Source organism: Blennius ocellaris (genome assembly GCF_963422515.1).
Source record: "Blennius ocellaris genome assembly, chromosome: 17".
NCBI classification, from domain to species: Eukaryota; Metazoa; Chordata; class Actinopteri; order Blenniiformes; family Blenniidae; genus Blennius; species Blennius ocellaris.
In genome coordinates this window covers 23,482,143-23,504,735 of record NC_137666.1, presented here as the reverse complement: position 1 = coordinate 23,504,735, position 22,593 = coordinate 23,482,143, and the positions used below count along the sequence as shown (strand labels likewise).

Below are 22,593 nucleotides of genomic sequence, written 5' to 3'. Positions count from 1 at the left end.
ACCTGTTCAACCATCTAAATGATCTGTATCCGTATCTGTACTCGGAGTGGGCGGGGTCTAAACCGGAAGTGGGTGTGGTTCAAGTGAAACTGGGTGGGGCTTAAAATGGTACATTATTTTAAGTCTGAAATTGATATGTATTGATCACAAGTTGCTTTATTTATTGTTTATTTGAAAACTATTTACAGAACAACCTCAGAATTGAGATTCAATTTTATATATAAAAAAACGACATACTATATAGTGTATAAAGCTTAATTTGTAATATTTATAATAGTACATTTATTTTTTGAACAGCCATATACAATAATAATTATATATAATAATTATAACCACAACATAAATGGTTCCTTATGAGGTAAGAAATCCCTATATATATATATATATATATATATATATACACACACACACACACACCATTCTGTTATTGTTTGCATACGCCACTTTGCGCACACTGGTTGTTTTTGTTAACTCAGTTTACAAACAGTTTTATGATGAAGCGTCTCAGAGGTTCTAGATTTCAATGTGCTCACAATCACAAAATGGTCCGTCCCTCCTGGCCTCCATGCAAACCTACAGACGGAGTTTTACCAAATCTCCACTTGGACCAGTTCTCATGTATAATCGTTTTGGTAGGTTGTATCTTCATTTACGTGTAAATGAAAGACAAATGCATTGGAATATTGCAGTTTTTGCTCGGTGTAAACGAGGCATCAGAGTCAAGTCGTCCAGCATCTCACCGGCTCTTCAAACCCCACAGGAAGCGCGTGGCCAAGACGTCTATTACACATATATTATATCTAAATTCTTTCTTTTTTTTTAAACCATATTGGAAAAGTTTTGAAGTCACATTGTACTGTGTGGTGACAAATATAAACATAAACATGATTGCTTACAGGTACAGAAGTTATTTATAAAAATCAATTATTTCTGTCATCCGCGTGATCACGTTAAACTTGGAAATGACCACAGTAAAGAAGGTTTATGGGGGAAGTGATCTGCAGTACAGCCTGAAGCCACACCCTGCAGAAACTGCCAGACACTTTAAAAAAAAATAAAAATAAACAATCAAATACACAACCTTGTAGGTACACACAACATGCAAACATGGATATGAACATAACATAAGGGTTTACATACTTATAAAGCAAATATGACGGAGCACAGATAATAATAACAACGATAATAATAATAATTCGATAAAATGAGTTATATAACTGAAGCACATGTGTTTTTGGCACAGGCGGTTTTACTCCGTTTCAATGAGGAGTAGTAAATCTAAAACTGGTTTATAAGATGGTAATAACAGGGGCTACGATCGCTCCATTTACAGCAGGGCATGTAGTATTTGGCGACTTCGGGCTGTGCGCATTGTGAAAGAGACATAAACCATGGCGCTCCTACCTGGACCGTCACCACGCTCCCTATCTGGACCCTGGACCGTCACCACGCTCCCTACCTGGACCGTCACCACGCTCCCTATCTGGACCCTGGACCGTCACCACGCTCCCTACCTGGACCGTCACCACGCTCCCTATCTGGACCCTGGACCGTCACCACGCTCCCTACCTGGACCCTGGACCGTCACCACGCTCCCTACCTGGACCCTGGACCGTCACCACGCTCCCTACCTGGACCGTCACCACGCTCCCTATCTGGACCGTCACCACGCTCCCTACCTGGACCGTCACCACGCTCCCTACCTGGACCGTCACCACGCTCCCTACCTGGACCGTCACCACGCTCCCTACCTGGACCCTGGACCGTCACCACGCTCCCTACCTGGACCGTCACCACGCTGCAGCACGACGCAGGCGGACTGATAAGCAGCTCAGCGCAAATAGAAAGTTCAGCTCACCTCAGAACGTTCAGCGGAAAAACTTCCAGACGAGAGTGCAAGGTCCAACTGGCCTCACCTGCACCAGTGTACACCCCCCCCCCCCCCCCCCCCCCCTCCCTCGACACACACACACACACACACACACACACACACACACACACACACACACACACACACACACACACACACACAAAGCCATGGACTGAACTCGCTTTGTTCACAGGTGCCTCATCGGATCAATTAATTAAAGTTATTATGAGGTATTATTTGTGTTGCTACGTGGACTAGCAAGCAAGCTACAAATCTTTTTATGGATTTTCTAGCCTCGCGGGAGACCTCCCCAAGATGGCGGCACTGTCGGCACGACACACTGGGGCCATCTTGTGTTTTATATCTATGACAGTAGGCACTGGGGGCTCCCGGGTTCCCTATCCAAGATGGCGTTTGTGCTTGCTGCTTCAGTACAGTCGCCATCTTGGATGAGGACCCTCTTTTTTCTGAACATACAAGAATTTATACAGTTAAAATATACAGTTCTCAGTGCAGTTAACGCATTTTGGTCATGGCGGTAGGCATGGAGCAACAGGAGTACATTGATAAGTTATAAATAGCGGCTGTTTCTATTAAAATAGTTCAAGGATATAATAACAGTACTAGTTATTTTAGCTTGGATGGCTATCACAACACAGCTCTGTACCAGATTGCTCGTCCACAAAACTGCAATCCCGGGATGTTGCCCGGGGTTTCAGTCTCGAACAGCACCCTCGGTGGACAACACGTCCACGGATGAGATTTCAGAATTTTGGGGAGAAAATAAATCTTATACAATGTACTTTTACATATTATTTCTAATTGAGATTTGATATGTTTCATATATCTAGTGTCCACAGGACGGTTCAGGGCACAGAGACACCCCCAGGTGGGTGTCAGCTCCAAACTGCATCTACGCCCTGCCACATGAGGAAATGTGGTGAAGACCAAGAGAGTATTTTGTAATCCTGGGATCAATGACTTGGACGCTGCCATCATGAGAGAGACAGAGAGAGCACTTAGACTTACATTATTTGAAGAAGTCCATGCGCCTGTCCTTCAGGACAAAGTTGTTGATCACAGCATTGATGTCAGTCTTCCTTACTCTGTTTTGTTGCGGCTCTAGGAGTTTGAGGGTTTTAAGGCAGGACAGGTCCTCCAGTCAGCTGGTTCAGTGTCATACATCCACAGAGCCAATCCTTATTTTTTGTACCAATCGGTTTGGAAAATATTTTCTCTCCATTCCACTGCTGAAGGGCCGGTAGCTCAGGCGTTGGTCTCCCATCATTCAAAAGCTGAAGTCTTTTTCTGAAAAGAAAGAAAAAATGTTTTAACCTTTTCTTGGGTTAATGGTCATGCTCCGAGTCATGCGGCTTTTGTCTGGGCAGCGCTGCTAGCTTAGCCTGAAGCTAACCTGCAATTGTGTTTCATGTGCTGCTGACAAGCATCTGTTGTGTACGCGTGTGAACGTTGCATTCACGCGCACCATCACAAGTTCGGGACTCTAGTTTTCCACCTCAGAACAGGAGTTCCAGTTGAGCGTCCAGCCCAATGGATCTCTGTGTGGAGAACTGAGTCTTGGAACCAAGCCTCGCCAGAACTTTCCTCCTCTTTCCTCTTTTCTCTCTCTCTCTCTCTCTCTCTCTCTCTCTCTCTCTCTGTCCCTCACTCTCCTTCATTAACCCCTCGTGCACTTTCTTTGTACATAGTGTTTGTTGTTTAGTAGATTAGATCTCCATGTTAGATGATGTTTGTTACTTGATTGTGTTCGTTTATGAAATTATTTCTGAATTATTTCTGAATTAATGCATGTTTGTTAATAAATGCCTGTCAGCTGAATTGATCGATTCCTGGTAATTATTATTGTGTATTTATTGTTGACAATTCACTGGTTTGTAACAGTCTGTGCTCGAGTCTCACACCTTCCCTGTTATTTAAGATTGTTAGATTTTGCACAGGAATATTAACTAACTTAAATAACCCTTTTTACAAACAAGACTGATATTTGGGTATTAGCTATTTCCGGTTTAGCTGGTGGTGCCCCAATTTCATTATTGATAAATAACCAATTTATTCAAATTAATACTTTTTCATTAATACATTATTTTTGATAATTTATTAACTTTTAAGTAACTACTCAATTACTCTGAGTTGTTAATGAGTGAATGACTTCCAGTGATTTATTACTTTCAGTAATCTATTAATTACTTACAGTAATTTTAGCGCTAATAACCAACCATAAATCCCAACACTTTGCCATCCTGCTGGTGAGCCTCTCCGCTAGCTTGACAGCTCAGTAGCTGAGCATCAACTGGACTAATGGTAAAACTACATGGACACTTCAACATGATGATGACGCTCAATACCCACAATATCACCACCAGCTGGCAACAGATCAGCTATTATGACTGTGAACTGCCACTATGTAGAATTTTAACTTTAATTACACAGAATACAAACATCAAGACATGGGGGGTGATATCAACCCGGGCAATAACTTCCACTGTGACATCAATGACAACTGCTGCTATTACTCAGAGGATCAGCTCAACAGGAAAATCCAAACCTCTTTCAATAGTAAGAACTTGTATTCCAACTTTCCCAAAATCAAACACTATTCTTGGTCATGTATTGCTTCAGCTTTCAACTTGTTATTCTTTATCACGATCATTGCTTTAAGTGGGCCAGTATGCACGGATATGCACTACCAGCACTTTAAATTTGTACCCTTCAGCGTACCGGGACCTTTTTCTGGTGGACAGCACATTCCGGAACCTTTCGTAATGTCCGGATTGTCAGCGGTTACTTTTTTCACACACTTTAAACCCAGCAGCTTAATCAATTATGCCAATTTATGGATTTCTACGGTAAATGAGCTTCATGCCAAAGAGGTGTTTAGGTGTTCAGGTGCATCAGTTCCGTGGCTGTGCTCCAGGCTGACCAACGCTCTCCTCATCATCACAACCAGCAAACACTTTATGACCAGAGATGAAACCCTCAGTGTTTGTGTTAGTAATTCACTTGACCTCTTTCTCTCCAGTCCAGTCCATCCCCCACCATGGAAGAAGTGTTTAAAACTTGTTTATTTCTTAAAAAAAAAAAAAAAAAAAATCCCACAGTGCCCTCTTAGAACGGTGCTTATTAGACAAGTGCAGCCTATACTGTATATGTACAAATATTTTTTTCTTTTTAAATATGGTGGGTGCAGCTTATGTTCATTTTTTTTAATAGTCTAGACCAGGGGTCGGCAACCTTTAATATTCGAAGAGCCAGTTGGTCCCGTTTCCCACTGACAACAACATCCAGAGAGCCGCACACACACACTCACTCATCCATGTGCACACACCTACATTGTCACTCACAATATCACTGTGATATTATGGTGAGTAATGTCAACATAGCACGTTAGAGAAAAAGCTTATACTTTACCCCAGACATGCACATCAGTATTTTATTTTGACAGTCCCCCAGGAAGACCATGCCAGGAGGACACGACACACAAAACCTTCTTCACTGCTGGTCGACAACTTACAACTAATAAACTAAACTACATGAACTAAGCAACACAACACAATCATTAGCAACACTACAAACCTAACATAACCCCCAATAATTACATTTAAAACACGACAAACAGAAACTCCCATAATGCATTGCAGCTCTCAGCTCCTTTATCGCTACACATTATTAAAATGGAAGATAAATGTGGAGATGTGGATTGTTTGAACCATGAGTGTGATGGTGTGTCTTTAATGTCCTGTAGTTGTTGTGGAATTCACTAGAATGTTCCGTCACTCTCAACAAGTCTGGAATGAACCTCCTGGAACTGTGGGCTTTTACTGTGAAAGGTACAGGAAGCTCCCAGCTTCAGACACCAGTTGAGCCGCTGTCATGACCTGCAGCCGCAATTCTACCTTCTTCATCCTTTATTGTTGTAATGACGTCACATCGCTGCTCGTTCACCACCCTACATTTTACCACTCTTTGTAGGGACTGCGCAACGCAATTGGCTCTGGGTGCGCTTTGCCTTACCTCCCACACCACCCTTTGCCTTACCTCCCATACCACCCGCTCCGGGATGAACTGCAGTGGGACCGAGGCTCAAGCAGCCGCAGTGGAGGGACCAAAGAGCCACATTTCCTAAAAACTCAAATCAATTTGTTTTCAGCAAACTTCACCATGGTCCTGTTCATTCCTACATGACCCCAGGTTCCTCTGTGTCCATTTTCAAATGGACTCACTGCAGCTTTTTTCACAATTATATGCTTAAATTACATACGATACATGTACTGCGGATAATAAAAAAGAAAATCCCCACAGGAACAATAAAAGTATATATGCACTTATTCAGGATGGTGTGTAGTGACATCCACTCATCTCTCTCCCTCTTATTCTTTCCTTTTATTTTTGGGGGAATTATTAAAAGTCTGCCAATGTTTAAATAAATATGCAATTACTTGTACTTGTGGGTTTTTTTTGTGTTTTTTTTTATCTCACACTACTATAATAAGGCAGCCGGTGGATCCACATGCTGCACAAGGTGCCTTTATTTTACACTGACCGCCCGCCATATAAAATGTCTGTACGCCACTGAATATTATGTTTTTGTCCATATTTGTATGAAAGACTGACAGCATGTCACCAAGGGGAGTACCAGCACCTACTTTTTTCCCACTTAAAGTACTGATCATGATCATGAGTCTACATGAGGGAAGGTGCCGATCCGATCCAGTATCGGGTTCCGATATGAACGTAATTCAGAGATCGCAAATTTCCGATCCAGCCTGCGGAGATTTCCGATCGATGAAGCCTCGTCTGCGCTTCTGCTGAAATCAGTCCACAAGTGTTTCCCTGCCGCTGCTGTGCTCTGTTCGCTGCAAAATGTGGAATGGATTTCCTGAACGGAGGCAGGTCTCAATGCGACACGGAATAATAAGTCAGGAAATCCATTCCACAGTTTGCAGTCAGCTTAGCATGCTACGGAACTAGCGCCGTTGTTCTACCCAACTTTTCATGGCAACATGTCGCTGTTTGAATGGTTTTATGGCGCTGACTGTGGCATCAGAACAGGTCGCTCCTCCGCGGTGGCAGGCGATTCACACCTCGGTGAAGCTGCACCCTACTCCACGCTAAACTCCCTGAAAATAGTCCCAATCGTTGGTGTTGCGTTAGAGCTGTAACCATTCTGTTGGTGCTGCGTTGATAAAGAATTTCTCCAGGAATTAATAAAGTGATTTTGAGGTTTTAAAGATAGAACTAGCTCATTATGAGATGATGACGCCATGCAGACCCCCACATTGTCCAAACGGAACGAAATGGTACTGCTTCCTTTTCTGACCTTATACAAACCTCAAGTTGTCTTTTGAGAGAATACATGCATACATTACTGCATTTCATACTTTACTGCAGAGAGGAGTTTATTACAGCCTCATATAAAATCAACATTAATGGTAATAATAATATTAAAGCAAACACAGCTCTGGTATCGGAATAATATCAGTATGGGCAAATATTCAAATTCGGGTATCGGGATAGGATCGGAAGTGAAAAAAACCTGGATTGGAGCATCCCGAGTTTACACAGTAAGACATGGACAGATGAGCAGCACAACTCTGCAGTCTTACTAATCTTTGACATCAGAAATAATATTTCTTTGAATGTTATGCAGGGCTGCACCGGTCATATGCTGCTCTGCAACATTCCAGAGTCTCTGCTTTATCTTCAGAACATTGTGGTTTCAGCTGCTCTCTCCTCTTTATCCAGTTGTTATGGCATCCCCACAGAGCATGCAATGAGCCATGGAGCACCGATCCACGCAGAGCAGAAACCTCCCGCGATCGCTCCATAATTTAAGCGGGAAACGACACTCCACCCTGTTAAGTAGAGACATGGGGTCAAAAGCTCTGATCCAGATATCAACTGTTTTGACATAAAGAGAAAGATGCTGCTAAGTGAGCAACAATACAAAACCACAGTTCTTCCACCCAGAAAAGGAAGTTAGGTGACAAAGCGATGCATTATTGTAGCACCCTGTAGCACTCTTCTTCCTCTTTTCCCCCTGCCATTCACCGGCTCTCACCTACTATCCCTCTCAGTCTCCAGCCCTGCCCTCTTGCCAGAGATCATTAGAACTGGATTAAGACCACCGTGGACCTTTCAGGCCGTCGATCTGTGATCTGTCCAGTTATTCCCACATCTCCTCTTCCCCGTCTCCTGTTTTAATTTCATGTGAACGTGACTTCTTTGATGGAAGTTTAGCCAACACAAAACAAAAACAGCACTTTTAATTCAATCTGTCTTAACGTGAAGGGGAACCAATCAGGTATAAGGATCCGCCCACTGGCTTTGATGAGTGAGTTTTTACATTTAAAATAAATTCAAGAAACACTGCAATGCCCGACCATAACAAAATTAGTTATCAATATATGTTTTGAATATAAAATTAATTAGTATTCTAATGATTGAATGGCACATTTAAGTACATTCAAGTGACAATCCAGCTTTACCAAGTGTCAGTCAACACTTCTGAATGAATGGTTGAGCCGAACAAAAGCTTACACCATGGTTGCCCAATTCCAGGCCTGGAGGACTGGTGTCCTGTACGTTTTAGCTCTCGCCCAGCTTCAGCACACCTCAATCTGATGTTGATGTCATCATCAAGCTTGTAAAAAAGCCAAGTATTAAGGCCCTTATTGCATTCAGGTGTGTTGCAACTGGGAGAAACCTAAAACATGCAGGACACAGGCCAGAGAGGCCTGGAATTAGGCAACCTTGGCTTACACCAATCAGGTGTAAGGATGGGCAATTTTTTACATCCATCCATCCATCCATCGTCTGCCGCTAATCCAGTGCCAGGTCGCGGGGGCAGCAGTCTAAGGAGGGATGCCCAGATGTTCCTCTCCCCAGACACTTCATCCAGCTCTTCCAGTGGAACCCCAAGGCGTTCCCAGGCCATAGAGAGACATAGTCCCTCCAGGGTGTCCTGGGTCTGCCCCGAGACCTCCTACCAGAGGGACATGCCGGAACACCTCCCTAGGGAGGCGTCCGGGGGGCATCTGAAACAGGTGCCTGAGCCACCTCAGCTGCTCCTCTGGATGTGGAGGAGCAGCGGCTCTACTCCGAGCTCCTCCCTGGTGACTGAGCTCCTCACCCTATCTCTAAGGCTACGCCCAGCCACCCTATGGAGGAAACTCATTTCAACCGCTTGTATCCAGGATCATGTTCTTTCGGTCATGACCCATAGTTCATGACCATAGGTGAGGGTAGGAACGAAGCTTGACCGATAAATTGAGAGCTTCGTCTTTTAGCTCAGCTCCTTCTTCACCATGACGGACCGATACAACGACTACATAACAGCTGCACTAATCCGCCTGTCGATCTCACGCTCCAACTTCCACCCACATCTGAACAAGACCACGAGATACTTGAACAACTCCACTTGGGACAAGGGCACTCCACCAACCTGAAGGGGGCAAGCCACCTTCTTCTGGTCGAGAACCATGGCCTCGTATTTAGAGGTGCTGATCTTCATTCGAGTTGCTTCACATTCGGCTGTGAACTGCACCAGTGCACGCTGTAGGTCCTGGTTCGATGGAGACAGGAGAACCACGTCATCTGCAAAAATCAAAGACGAGATCCTGTGGTGCCCAAACCGGACCCCCTCTGGTCCCTGGCTATGTCTAGAAATTCTGTCCAGGTAAATAATGAACACAACCGGTGACAAAGGAAATCCCTGCTGGAGGCCAACGTGCACTGGGAACAGGTCCGACTTACTGCCTGCAATGTGAACCAAACTCCTGCTCCGGGTGTACAGAGACCGAACAGCCCTTAACAAGGGGCCCCGGACTCCATACTCCCGGAGCACCCCGGACTCCATACTCCCGGAGCACCCCCCACAGGACGTCTCGGGGGACCCGGTCGAACGCCTTCTCCAGATCCACAAAACACATGTGGACTGGTTGGGCGAACTCCCATAAACCCTCAAGCACCTGGTGGAGGGTCTAGAGCTGGTCCAGTGTTCCACGACCAGGACGAAAACCACATTGTTCCTCTTGGATCCGAGGTTGGACTAACGGCCGGACCCTCCTCTCCAGTACCCTGGAATAGACTTTCCCGGGAAGGCTGAGGAGTGTGATCCCTCTGTAGTTGGAACACACCCTCCGGTCCCCCTTCTTGAAGAGAGGGACCACCACCCCGGTCTGCCAGTCCAGAGGTACTGTCCCCGCCCGCCACGCGATGTTGCAGAGACGAGTCAGCCACGACAGTCCCTGCACATCCAGAGACTTAAGGAACTCTGGGCGAATCTCATCCACTCCCGGTGCCTTGCCACCGAGGAGCTTAGCAACAACCTCGGTGACTTCAGCTTGGGTAATGGACGAGTCCACCTCTGAGAACCCAGACTCTGCTTCCTCAATGGAAGACGTGATGGTGGGGTTGCGCAGGTCCTCGAAGTATTCCTTCCACCACCCGACGACATCCCCAGTTGAGGTCAACAGCTCCCCACCTCCACTGTAAACAGTGTTGGTGGAGAACTGGTTCCCCCTCCTGAGGCGCCGGACGGTTTGCCAGAATTTCCTCGGAGCCGACCAATAGTCCTCCTCCATGGCCTCCCAGACCAGAGTTTTTGCCAAAAATAAAATAAAATAAATTCTAGAAACACCGCAATGCCCAAACATAACAAAATGAGTTATCAATATATGTTTTGAATATAAATTTAATTGGTATTCTAATGAATTAATAACACATTTAAGGATATTCAAGTGACAGTCGACCTTTACCAAGTGTCAGTAAACACTGAATGAATGAATGGTACAGCCTAACAAAAGCTTAATCAAGCTTCAATTGGACATCAGCACCAGTTAAAAGGCAGATATTTTACAATCTACTGTTGACACCAGACAGTCGGTGTGAGTAAAACCAGTGAGTGAGTTATTGAACTCTTGGATGTGACCTCTCACTGGAAAGTCACACGGTGAGTAGAGAAGCTCAGACACTTACTGGACATGCTGGTCCAGACGTCTGGTGACGGTGGGTGAACTGGCCTTCTCTTCTGAAGCTGACAGAGAGAGAGAGCGAGAGAGAGGGAGAGCGGAGAGAGAGAGCGGAGAGAGACGCTTTGGTTCTTCTCGACACAGGAAGTGAACGCCGTGTCACGTGACTGCGGTCAGCTGACTGGACCAGCTGCCGGAAAGAAACAAACATGGCGGTGGCTCTGCTCGACGCTCTGCCGCTCCCAGACTGCGTGAAGGTAACGTTTCCTCTTCACGCTGCGTGCGAGAGGCTGGGAGGGTTTCTGTCCACGGGGACGTTTGTTTATTTCGAGCGAGGCTGGGTTGTTGCATTATTGTTGTATTGTTGTGATTACGTTTCCAGAGTCCTCACCTGGACTCCCGCTAGTCACACCGGAGCTTCAGTCTTTATCGCTTCAGTCTTTATCGCTTCAGTCTTTATCGCTTCAGTCTTTATCGCTTCAGTGCATCGCTCAGGATGCTGCACATTAAACCTGAGCTTCAGTCTCTGTACATTAAACCTGAGCTTCAATCTCTGCAAGTTAAACCTGAGCTTCAGTCTCTGCACGTTAAACCTGAGCTTCAGTCTCTGCACGTTAAACCTGAGCTTCAGTCTCTGCATGTTAAACCTGAGCTTCAGTCTCTGCACGTTAAACCTGAGCTTCAATCTCTGCACGTTAAACCTGAACTTCAGTCTCTGCACGTTAAACCTGAGCTTCAGTCTCTGCACGTTAAACCTGAGCTTCAGTCTCTGCACGTTAAACCTGAGCTTCAGTCTCTGCACGTTAAACCTGAGCTTCAGTCTCTGTACATTAAACCTGAGCTTCAATCTCTGCAAGTTAAACCTGAGCTTCAGTCTCTGCACGTTAAACCTGAGCTTCAGTCTCTGCATGTTAAACCTGAGCTTCAGTCTCTGCACGTTAAACCTGAGCTTCAATCTCTGCACGTTAAACCTGAACTTCAGTCTCTGCACGTTAAACCTGAGCTTCAGTCTCTGCACATTAAACCTGAGCTTCAGTCTCTGCACATTAAACCTGAGCTTCAGTCTCTGCACGTTAAACCTGAGCTTCAGTCTCTGCACGTTAAACCTGAGCTTCAGTCTCTGCACGTTAAACCTGAGCTTCAGTCTCTGCACGTTAAACCTGAGCTTCAGTCTCTGCACGTTAAACCTGAGCTTCAGTCTCTGCACGTTAAACCTGAGCTTCAGTCTCTGCACGTTAAACCTGAGCTTCAGTCTCTGCACGTTAAACCTGAGCTTCAGTCTCTGCACGTTAAACCTGAGCTTTAATCTCTGCACGTTAAACCTGAGCTTTAATCTCTGCAAGTTAAACCTGAGCTTCAGTCTCTGCACGTTAAACCTGAGCTTCAATCTCTGCACATTAAACCTGAGCTTCAGTCTCTGCACGTTACACCTGAGCTTCAGTCTCTGCACGTTAAACCTGAGCTTCAGTCTCTGCACATTAAACCTGAGCTTCAGTCTCTGCACATTAAACCTGAGCTTCAGTCTCTGCACGTTAAACCTGAGCTTCAGTCTCTGCACGTTAAACCTGAGCTTCAGTCTCTGCAAGTTAAACCTGAGCTTCAATCTCTACACGTTTAACCTGAGCTTCAGTCTCTGCACGTTAAACCTGAGCTTCAGTCTCTGCACGTTAAACCTGAGCTTCAGTCTCTGCAAGTTAAACCTGAGCTTCAGTCTCTGCACATTAAACCTGAGCTTCAGTCTCTGCACATTAAACCTGAGCTTCAGTCTCTGCACATTAAACCTGAGCTTCAGTCTCTGCACATTAAACCTGAGCTTCAATCTCTGCAAGTTAACCTGAGCTTCAATCTCTGCACATTAAACCTGAGCTTCAGTCTCTGCAAGTTAACCTGAGCTTCAGTCTCTGCAAGTTAACCTGAGCTTCAGTCTCTGCACATTAAACCTGAGCTTCAGTCTCTGCACATTAAACCTGAGCTTCAGTCTCTGCACGTTAAACCTGAGCTTCAGTCTCTGCATGTTAAACCTGAGCTTCAATCTCTGCATGTTAAACCTGAGCTTCAGTCTCTGCATGTTAAACCTGAGCTTCAATCTCTGCATGTTAAACCTGAGCTTCAGTCTCTGCACGTTAAACCTGAGCTTCAGTCTCTGCAAGTTAAACCTGAGCTTCAATCTCTGCATGTTAAACCTGAGCTTCAGTCTCTGCACGTTAAACCTGAGCTTCAATCTCTGCACATTAAACCTGAGCTTCAGTCTCTGCACGTTAAACCTGAGCTTCAGTCTCTGCACGTTAAACCTGAGCTTCAGTCTCTGCACGTTAAACCTGAGCTTCAGTCTCTGCACATTAAACCTGAGCTTCAATCTCTGCACGTTAAACCTGAGCTTCAGTCTCTGCAAGTTAAACCTGAGCTTCAGTCTCTGCACGTTAAACCTGAGCTTCAGTCTCTGCACATTAAACCTGAGCTTCAGTCTCTGCACGTTAAGCCTGAGCTTCAGTCTCTGCACATTAAACCTGAGCTTCAGTCTCTGCACATTAAACCTGAGCTTCAGTCTCTGCACGTTAAACCTGAGCTTCAGTCTCTGCAAGTTAAACCTGAGCTTCAGTCTCTGCACGTTAAACCTGAGCTTCAGTCTCTGCGAGTTAAACCTGAGCTTCAATCTCTGCAAGTTAAACCTGAGCTTCAATCTCTGCAAGTTAAACCTGAGCTTCAGTCTCTGCAAGTTAAACCTGAGCTTCAGTCTCTGCACGTTAAACCTGAGCTTCAGTCTCTGCAAGTTAAACCTGAGCTTCAGTCTCTGCACGTTAAACCTGAACTTCAGTCTCTGCACGTTAAACCCGAGCTTCAGTCTCTGCACGTTAAACCTGAGCTTCAGTCTCTGCACGTTAAACCTGAGCTTCAGTCTCTGCACGTTAAACCTGAGCTTCAGTCTGCGGGCCAAAGAATCATTTTCAAAATCTGCTCAAGAAAACTTAAAATACCTCTCAGATCGTAAACTGGGTGAAATAAATACCTTTCAGTTCCCACGCTCCTCACTTGTGGAACAATAGCTTCTATTTAATTTATTACATTTATATTAAAGTTTGTACCTTATCTGTGCTCCTTTTTAGGCATTTCTTAAGATCTTTGTTTTAATGTTTCTCCTACATTTGCTTGTAAAGCACTGTGACTTAAAGCACTGAAAGATGCTTTAGACATCATGAGGAGATCATTTCTCCTCAATATCAAATCAAATCAAATCAAATGTTATTGGTATAGCCCTTTACAATAACCCAGTGCTCCCAAAGTGCTTTACAACAAAGCTATAAAAACAATACATTAAGAAACAAATACAAGAATAATACATAAAAACAGTAAATAAAACCCAGGTGTGACTGGTGGAGGAGTGACGGTGCTGCAGGTTGGTGGAGCTTCCAGACATTCATAACAACAGAACATACAGAATAAATACTCTGTCCTAGACAGAGTTAAAAGACTTCAAAGTGAGTTTTCAGCTTTGATTTAAAAATGATGGATTAGCAAGTCTATTTAAGACTTTCTAACCAAAGACTTACAGATTCTGTCTTCTCATGTGTTTTCTCTGTCAGTGCTGTAAATTAACACAACAGCTCTTCTCAATCTTTTCTCAATAAATGAATAAACAAATACAGTATTAAGTAACAAATGCAGCTTTAACAATGCATCTATTATTGTTTTTATTTTGTAGTAATATAAACAAAAACAGGATCCCAAAGAAAATGATACTTTGATAAATAAATAATAGAAAAAAAATAATAGTAGTTGAATTGTCATTGACGTTGCTATTTTGTTGTTCTAAACACGTATATTTGGTAAAGGTCAAAGCTTTCCTGCATCTGCGTGTTGTTATAAAAGAGTTTATAAGAAGAAGAATTAATAATGGTCCATTGAGGAAATCAGTTTCATGAATTTCTAAACCCCCTTACGTTATGCAGCCGCACTGCAAACTACAGGATGCAGAATTGTGTCATTAATGTTCAAATCTTACATATATAATGAACAATCACTGGAGTGTCGAGCCAAAGTTAGTGACTTACCCACAACCTTGAATTGAAGTGCGGAGATGTGTTGTGTGCCGTGCAGCTGTGCCACAGGGTGGTGGACGGTGTGTGTGGACAGCAGCCTCCTCGCAGGGACGACTACGGCTGCAGCTGGACTCTACACCAGTGGCTGGAGCTGCTGGACTCCCTGACCTCCTTGTTCCGTGAAGCAGTGGGGAAACATCTCTCAGATGAGACGGTGAGACAGCGAGACGGGCAGGACGGTGCTCTGAGGGTGGACTTGCTTTCTGAACATAGAAATGAGGCTGTGAGGGAGTGCCTGGGGACGTCTGGAGTTTTACACAGAAGTTGTAATATTACATGGTGGCAGCAGATGGACAGAGATTTGATAAGGGACTGTGACTCTGCAGCAGTCGGTGATGGTTCTGCTGGTTGTGTCCAGGTGTTGGCCCAGCTGTGCGACGCCGGCAGCGGCCGTGGCGAAGCCGTGCTGGCAGTGCTGAGAGGCAGACGGGAGGAGATCCTCCGAGCTCTGCGGGACAGAACACACTTCATCTCCTCGGCCACTCTGCAGGACTTTGACTGGCAGCTCGGGGTAACTTTTCTTTCATTACAGACACTTTTCTGCTCGCTGCTGTTTTATGATGGCGTCTATTTGTAATTGTGTTTACCGCCACCACACACACCCAATACCAGAACCTACACTCTTCCACAAGTGGGGTCAAAATGACGCCAATTCAAATCAATGCGTTTTTGCAATATACTGAGTTGTTATTCTTCGAAATCTTTAAAACGAAGAGTTGTAAGATTTTGAGATTCGAGGTATTCCTCATAACTCATGTGAGACTGCTGACATCACATGTGTAAGTGGGACAGTATTGACAGTCAAAGTTGCATCAGATGAATAAGATGACATCAGATGTGTATGTGGGACTGTCAGAGTTGCTAAGAATTAAGTTTCATTAGAAGAGTCCATAGGAACTGCTTGGGGTCATTTTTGAGTGGGGTCGTGATACAAAAACTGCAATTTCTTAAAATCAATGAAAAAAATAAAAATGCAAATGGCCTCATGTCACGAACACGTTTTATGAGGAGTACCTGGAATATGAATATATGACAACTTTTCGTTTTAAAGATGTTGAAGAATAACAACACGTGGGGTCATTTTTGATCGAAGGGTTAAGTGGAGTCTGCTGAGGCATGGCGTCCGTCTTCTTAACGAGCGGCTCTCAGGTCATTGAGGTTCTTGGGTACAAAGAGTCTCTTCAGCTCCGTTTCCACCGCACACAAGTGCCGGCACAGCACTTGTGTGCGGTCAACGTCCTCCTCTGTCCACCTCCTCCATGACGGAGGACATTGTGGTTAACGTCCTCCTCTGTCCACCTCCTCCACGACGGAGGACATTGTGGTTAACGTCCTCCTCTGTCCACCTCCTCCACGATGGAGGACATTGTGGTTAACGTCCTCCTCTGTCCACCTCCTCCACGACGGAGGACATTGTGGTTAACGTCCTCCTCTGTCCACCTCCTCCACGACGGAGGACATTGTGGTTAACGTCCTCCTCTGTCCACCTCCTCCACGACGGAGGACATTGTGGTTAACGTCCTCCTCTGTCCACCTCCTCCACGACGGAGGACATTCTGGTCAACGTCCTCCTCTGTCCACCTCCTCCACGACGGAGGACATTCTGGTTAACGTCCTCCTCTGTCCACCTCCTCCACGACGGAGGACATTGTGGTTAACGTCCTCCTCTGTCCACCTCCTCCATGACGGAGGACATTGTGGTCAACGTCCTCCTCTGTCCACCTCCTCCACGATGGAGGACATTCTGGTTAACGTCCTCCTCTGTCCACCTCCTCCACGATGGAGGACATTCTGGTTAACGTCCTCCTCTGTCCACCTCCTCCATGACGGAGGACATTGTGGTTAACGTCCTCCTCTGTCCACCTCCTCCACGATGGAGGACATTCTGGTTAACGTCCTCCTCTGTCCACCTCCTCCATGACGGAGGACATTGTGGTTAACGTCCTCCTCTGTCCACCTCCTCCACGATGGAGGACATTCTGGTTAACGTCCTCCTCTGTCCACCTCCTCCACGATGGAGGACATTCTGGTTAACGTCCTCCTCTGTCCACCTCCTCCATGATCGATGGACATTGTGGTTAACGTCCTCCTCTGTCCACCTCCTCCACGATGGAGGACGTTCTGGTCAACGTCCTCCTCTGTCCACCTCCTCCACGACGGAGGACGTTCTGGTCAACGTCCTCCTCTGTCCACCTCCTCCACGACGGAGGACGTTCTGGTCAACGTCCTCCTCTGTCCACCTCCTCCACGACGGAGGACGTTCTGGTCAACGTCCTCCTCTGTCCACCTCCTCCACGACGGAGGACGTTCTGGTCAACGTCCTCCTCTGTCCACCTCCTCCACGACGGAGGACGTTCTGGTCAACGTCCTCCTCTGTCCACCTCCTCCACGACGGAGGACGTTGTGGTTAACGTCCTCCTCTGTCCACCTCCTCCACGGTGGAGGGCATTCTGGTTAACGTCCTCCTCTGTCCACCTCCTCCACGGTGGAGGACGTTGTGGTTAACGTCCTCCTCTGTCCACCTCCTCCACGGTGGAGGACGTTGTGGTTAACGTCCTCCTCTGTCCACCTCCTCCACGATGGAGGACATTGTGGTTAACGTCCTCCTCTGTCCCACCTCCTCCACGATGGAGGACATTGTGGTTAACGTCCTCCTCTGTCCCACCTCCTCCACGATGGAGGACATTGTGGTTAACGTCCTCCTCTGTCCACCTCCTCCACGATGGAGGACATTGTGGTTAACGTCCACCTCCTCCACGATGGAGGACATTGTGGTTAACGTCCTCCTCTGTCCACCTCCTCCACGGTGGAGGACAGTCTGGTTAACGTCCTCCTCTGTCCACCTCCTCCACGATGGAGGACGTTCTGGTTAACGTCCTCCTCTGTCCCACCTCCTCCACGATGGAGGACGTTCTGGTTAACGTCCTCCTCTGTCCCACCTCCTCCACGGTGGAGGACATTGTGGTTAACGTCCTCCTCTGTCCACCTCCTCCACGGTGGAGGACAGTCTGGTTAACGTCCTCCTCTGTCCACCTCCTCCACGGTGGAGGACAGTCTGGTTAACGTCCTCCTCTGTCCACCTCCTCCACGATGGAGGACGTTCTGGTTAACGTCCTCCTCTGTCCCACCTCCTCCACGATGGAGGACATTGTGGTTAACGTCCTCCTCTGTCCACCTCCTCCACGACGGAGGACATTGTGGTTAACGTCCTCCTCTGTCCACCTCCTCCACGATGGAGGACAGTCTGGTTAACGTCCTCCTCTGTCCACCTCCTCCATGATGGAGGACGTTCTGGTTAACGTCCTCCTCTGTCCCACCTCCTCCACGATGGAGGACGTTCTGGTTAACGTCCTCCTCTGTCCACCTCCTCCACGACGGAGGACATTCTGGTTAACGTCCTCCTCTGTCCACCTCCTCCACGATAGAGGACGTTCTGGTTAACGTCCTCCTCTGTCCACCTCCTCCACGATGGAGGACGTTCTGGTTAACGTCCTCCTCTGTCCACCTCCTCCACGATAGAGGACATTGTGGTTAACGTCCTCCTCTGTCCACCTCCTCCACGATGGAGGACGTTCTGGTTAACGTCCTCCTCTGTCCCACCTCCTCCACGATGGAGGACGTTCTGGTTAACGTCCTCCTCTGTCCCACCTCCTCCACGGTGGAGGACATTGTGGTTAACGTCCTCCTCTGTCCACCTCCTCCACGGTGGAGGACAGTCTGGTTAACGTCCTCCTCTGTCCACCTCCTCCACGGTGGAGGACAGTCTGGTTAACGTCCTCCTCTGTCCACCTCCTCCACGATGGAGGACGTTCTGGTTAACGTCTTCCTCTGTCCCACCTCCTCCACGATGGAGGACATTGTGGTTAACGTCCTCCTCTGTCCACCTCCTCCACGACGGAGGACATTGTGGTTAACGTCCTCCTCTGTCCACCTCCTCCACGATGGAGGACAGTCTGGTTAACGTCCTCCTCTGTCCACCTCCTCCATGATGGAGGACGTTCTGGTTAACGTCCTCCTCTGTCCCACCTCCTCCACGATGGAGGACGTTCTGGTTAACGTCCTCCTCTGTCCACCTCCTCCACGATGGAGGACATTCTGGTTAACGTCCTCCTCTGTCCACCTCCTCCACGATAGAGGACGTTCTGGTTAACGTCCTCCTCTGTCCACCTCCTCCACGATGGAGGACGTTCTGGTTAACGTCCTCCTCTGTCCACCTCCTCCACGATAGAGGACATTGTGGTTAACGTCCTCCTCTGTCCACCTCCTCCAGCGAGCGTCCCAGGACAGAGCCGGCCCTCCTGACATCTGCATGATGATGTCACATGCACATATGGAGGGACAGATTTAGGTCTGGGTGTGCTTTGCCTTACCTTACCGTACGGTCCGGGACGTACTGTCCACTGGGACTGAGGCTAAAGGTTCCTACTTCTATCCACTACCGATGACCCACAATGCAGTTGCACCCCCTTGTGGCTCAACTAGTTTACTACATCCACACACACACAAACCAAAAACTGGTCATACAACCATAAGAAAACGTCTCTTTCTCAAACGTCGAATTTGACGTGTTGTAATAGTGCTTCTCTCTCGCTCTTTCTCCAGTTGGCTCTGTCCAGTGATAAGATTTCGTCCTTGCACACTCCGCTGCTCAGCCTCAGTCTGGACGTTAAAGAAAACGGAGTCCTGCACCCTGTGGACGTTGAGCTGAACAAAGAGGAGCTGGCTGCTCTCATCACTTCCCTCGAGGCTGCAAATAAGGTCATCAAACTGCACATCAAGGCTTCTCTGAGCTTTCATTTCATTTGTTAAACATGCGACTGACATTGTGCTGAACACAAATCAAAAGTGTATCAGATGAATAGATGGCGGCAGAGTTCACATTTTGTAAATTCCTTCTTTTTTAATGAAAAACGACACGTCAAGCTGCGATAATGTGATCGATCCAGACTCATTTCTCTCAAATAGTCATGAAACATTTCCATGTAGTGGAAAGTTTCATTTTAAAATGATCAAATCAGTCCAACGCAGCTCGACAGCAGCAGTTTTGTGGCTGAACTCAATTCGACATGAGAGTTTACGGATTTTTAAAGTAGCTTCTGCAACATACTGAAAGAACCAAGGAGACTGAAGGAAAATAGTTTTACAAGTGACACATTTCACATTACACAGTCATTTTAACGTAATATACGTGAAGATTGAACCAGTGAGTTTTGAGGGTTCACTCAGAAGTCGATCTACGATCCTGTTCCCATGTTGTGACGGGTGTTGCTATACAGCCAGAGAACCATTGAAGAACACTCCGTACACGAGGCTTGCTTTTTTTGTTTTAGTCAAGATTTCTTGTACGAATAATCGTGGAATTGTGCGGTAACTGTAACGTACAGAAAAAGGAGCAGTCACCATTGAGACTTTACATGCATGCTAAACACAAATAACTAATATAACAGTGACTGCAAACCATAAAGTAACAAACTGAGAGAAGCAGTTGAAAACATTCATGACCTCTAATAAAGTGCTTTCAGCACACAAATACTTACAGAGATGAACATTTCTCAAAGTTCAAACGTTTAGAGCAGGGGGGTCAAAGTGATTTCAGTTGAGGGGCCACATCAACCTGACCTCTGACCTCTGGAGGCCCAACAAGTCAAACATCACATGTTAAACTGCAGGTATGGACAAATGCAAAGTCTTTCCTTCTCTGGATTCTTTTGTAACTGCAAGAATTCGCCAGTCTATTCTGAAATATACATATTAAAGGAAATCAGACATTATATTTACTAAAAAAAAACCTCAGTCACGTGTATCTGGATATTGTATTTTTATTCAGGATTAAAACAATTTGTCATCATCTGGAAATTGTTTTGAGTTTACGTGTCTAAAGTATCATTTCACATAAGTTGGACTCGTTGTTTTATTGTGAAAGGCGTTGCGTCATGTGAACTCCACAGATGCGTTAATGTCGGGGGTCAAATCCTGACCAAGGGTGGTTTTGAATGTCATTTTTGCCGATCTGGTGTTTTTAGATCAGCCTCTGTCAGTTTTCATTTTTATACTTCACACTTGATAAATCCCATGGCGGCCGGATTAGATGGTCTGGTGGGCCGGTTCTGGCCCCCGGGCCTCATGTTGGACACCCCTGGTTTAGAGCAACATGCTGGTGAAAGTTCCTCCTGTCTGTTTCTGCCTCTGGCTTCACTTCCACACAGCAACAAAGATCATGTATGAGCAGGAGAACATTCACTCTGCTGTGACCAAAACCACCCTCTCTGGAGTCGATCTATCACTCTTCACTTTTTAAACTTCGCCTTTTAACACTTTTTAACACACATTTTATGATACTTATTTAACAACTATTAACTTATTTGTGACTTTTTTATCTCACTTCTAAATCTCATGAGCTTTAAATGTCTTTGACCTAAAGTCGTGACACGTCGTCCTTCTATGTCGTTATGATGATTAATTATAGATTTCAGACTCAATATGCTGACGTGTTCAATCTGTATTTATTTGGTGTTTCAGGTGGTGTTGCAGTTGAAATGATGGGAACGTTGTGGGACCCCCCCCCCCCCCACAAAAAAATAAATGAAGATCAAATTTGGTGGAGACACTGCCTGTTTTCCAGATGTAATCCTGGTGACTTTGTTTTCTGTAATTCATTTTAAATAAACCTCCATCTTTTTATTCTGCATTGGATTTTTTCTGTGTTCAACAAATGTTTCTGATTCATTTCTACCATAGTCATGATCTTATTGAACGTGGGAAGACATTTTTCTCCAGTTGTCTTGAGGCACAGGAGCTGCTGAGCAGGATGGAGACATTTTGATGTGATAAATAATGTAATAAAGTGAGACTCACTCAAACAGACAATAAGCATGCGAGCATCAACAGTTGGTCATTTAGACCAGCGAATATGAGACTCGAGAAGTTTCCCCCACAATTTCCATTAAAGAAAAAAAAACAAATCACACGTGTGGCAGGGAATTTACACATTAGCATTATAATAATTCTTTGTTCTGAGTTTTGGCTGTGCTGATGGCAGCAGGACGGTTCACTTGACATACATATACATATTGTGATTTCATAGTGCAATTTATGTTAAAACAATGAAGGATAAAATTACTAAAATGTTCAGAGTAATGATATTTGGTTGAGTTAGATAAATACATTTACATAAAGACTAAAATTAATAAATAAGTTATGGGTCAAATACATTGTAGAAAGTTAGACTTTGATTAAATGGTTAAAATAAGTACGTCAAGGTACATGATTTAATTTTACTTTAATTAATTATTCCCGTTGTATTTATTATCCGAGTCTGAACTCTTCATTTTTTATTTTGAAAAATGACGGGATTCTCTGGGTTACCTCTCGGTCACTTGAGCGCCAAACGTTTAACCCACAAGCTAGCAAAATGAGCGAAAAACAGACGTGTTTGGAAAGTTTCTTTTGGAAGGGGAAAAGGGTGAAGAGACAGAGGAAGAGCCTACAACTTCCAAGAAAAAGAAAGTTTTTAACAGACGGTACCAGGAGTTCTACTTGAAGTATGGATTGATGGCGACAGGTGATTCCCACAGACCAACAGGCTAACGGCTAACGGCTAACGGCTCTAACGAGGCAATGAAGCTTTCAAAATGGC

The 22,593-nt window shown here is 45.6% G+C and overlaps 1 protein-coding gene across 1 annotated transcript; it reads left to right on the top strand.

Annotated features, from left to right (window-relative positions):
- The first annotated feature begins 11,058 nt into the window (after positions 1 to 11,058).
- On the top strand, positions 11,059 to 21,643 carry commd8 (COMM domain containing 8). The gene is made up of 5 exons (XM_080512322.1): positions 11,059 to 11,117; positions 14,956 to 15,111; positions 15,316 to 15,468; positions 19,560 to 19,715; positions 21,477 to 21,643. The coding sequence occupies exons 1-5, from the start codon at positions 11,070 to 11,072 to the stop codon at positions 21,495 to 21,497; spliced, it is 534 nt and encodes a 177-aa protein (XP_080368448.1). The 5' UTR covers positions 11,059 to 11,069; the 3' UTR covers positions 21,498 to 21,643.
- Positions 21,644 to 22,593: the final 950 nt, after the last annotated feature.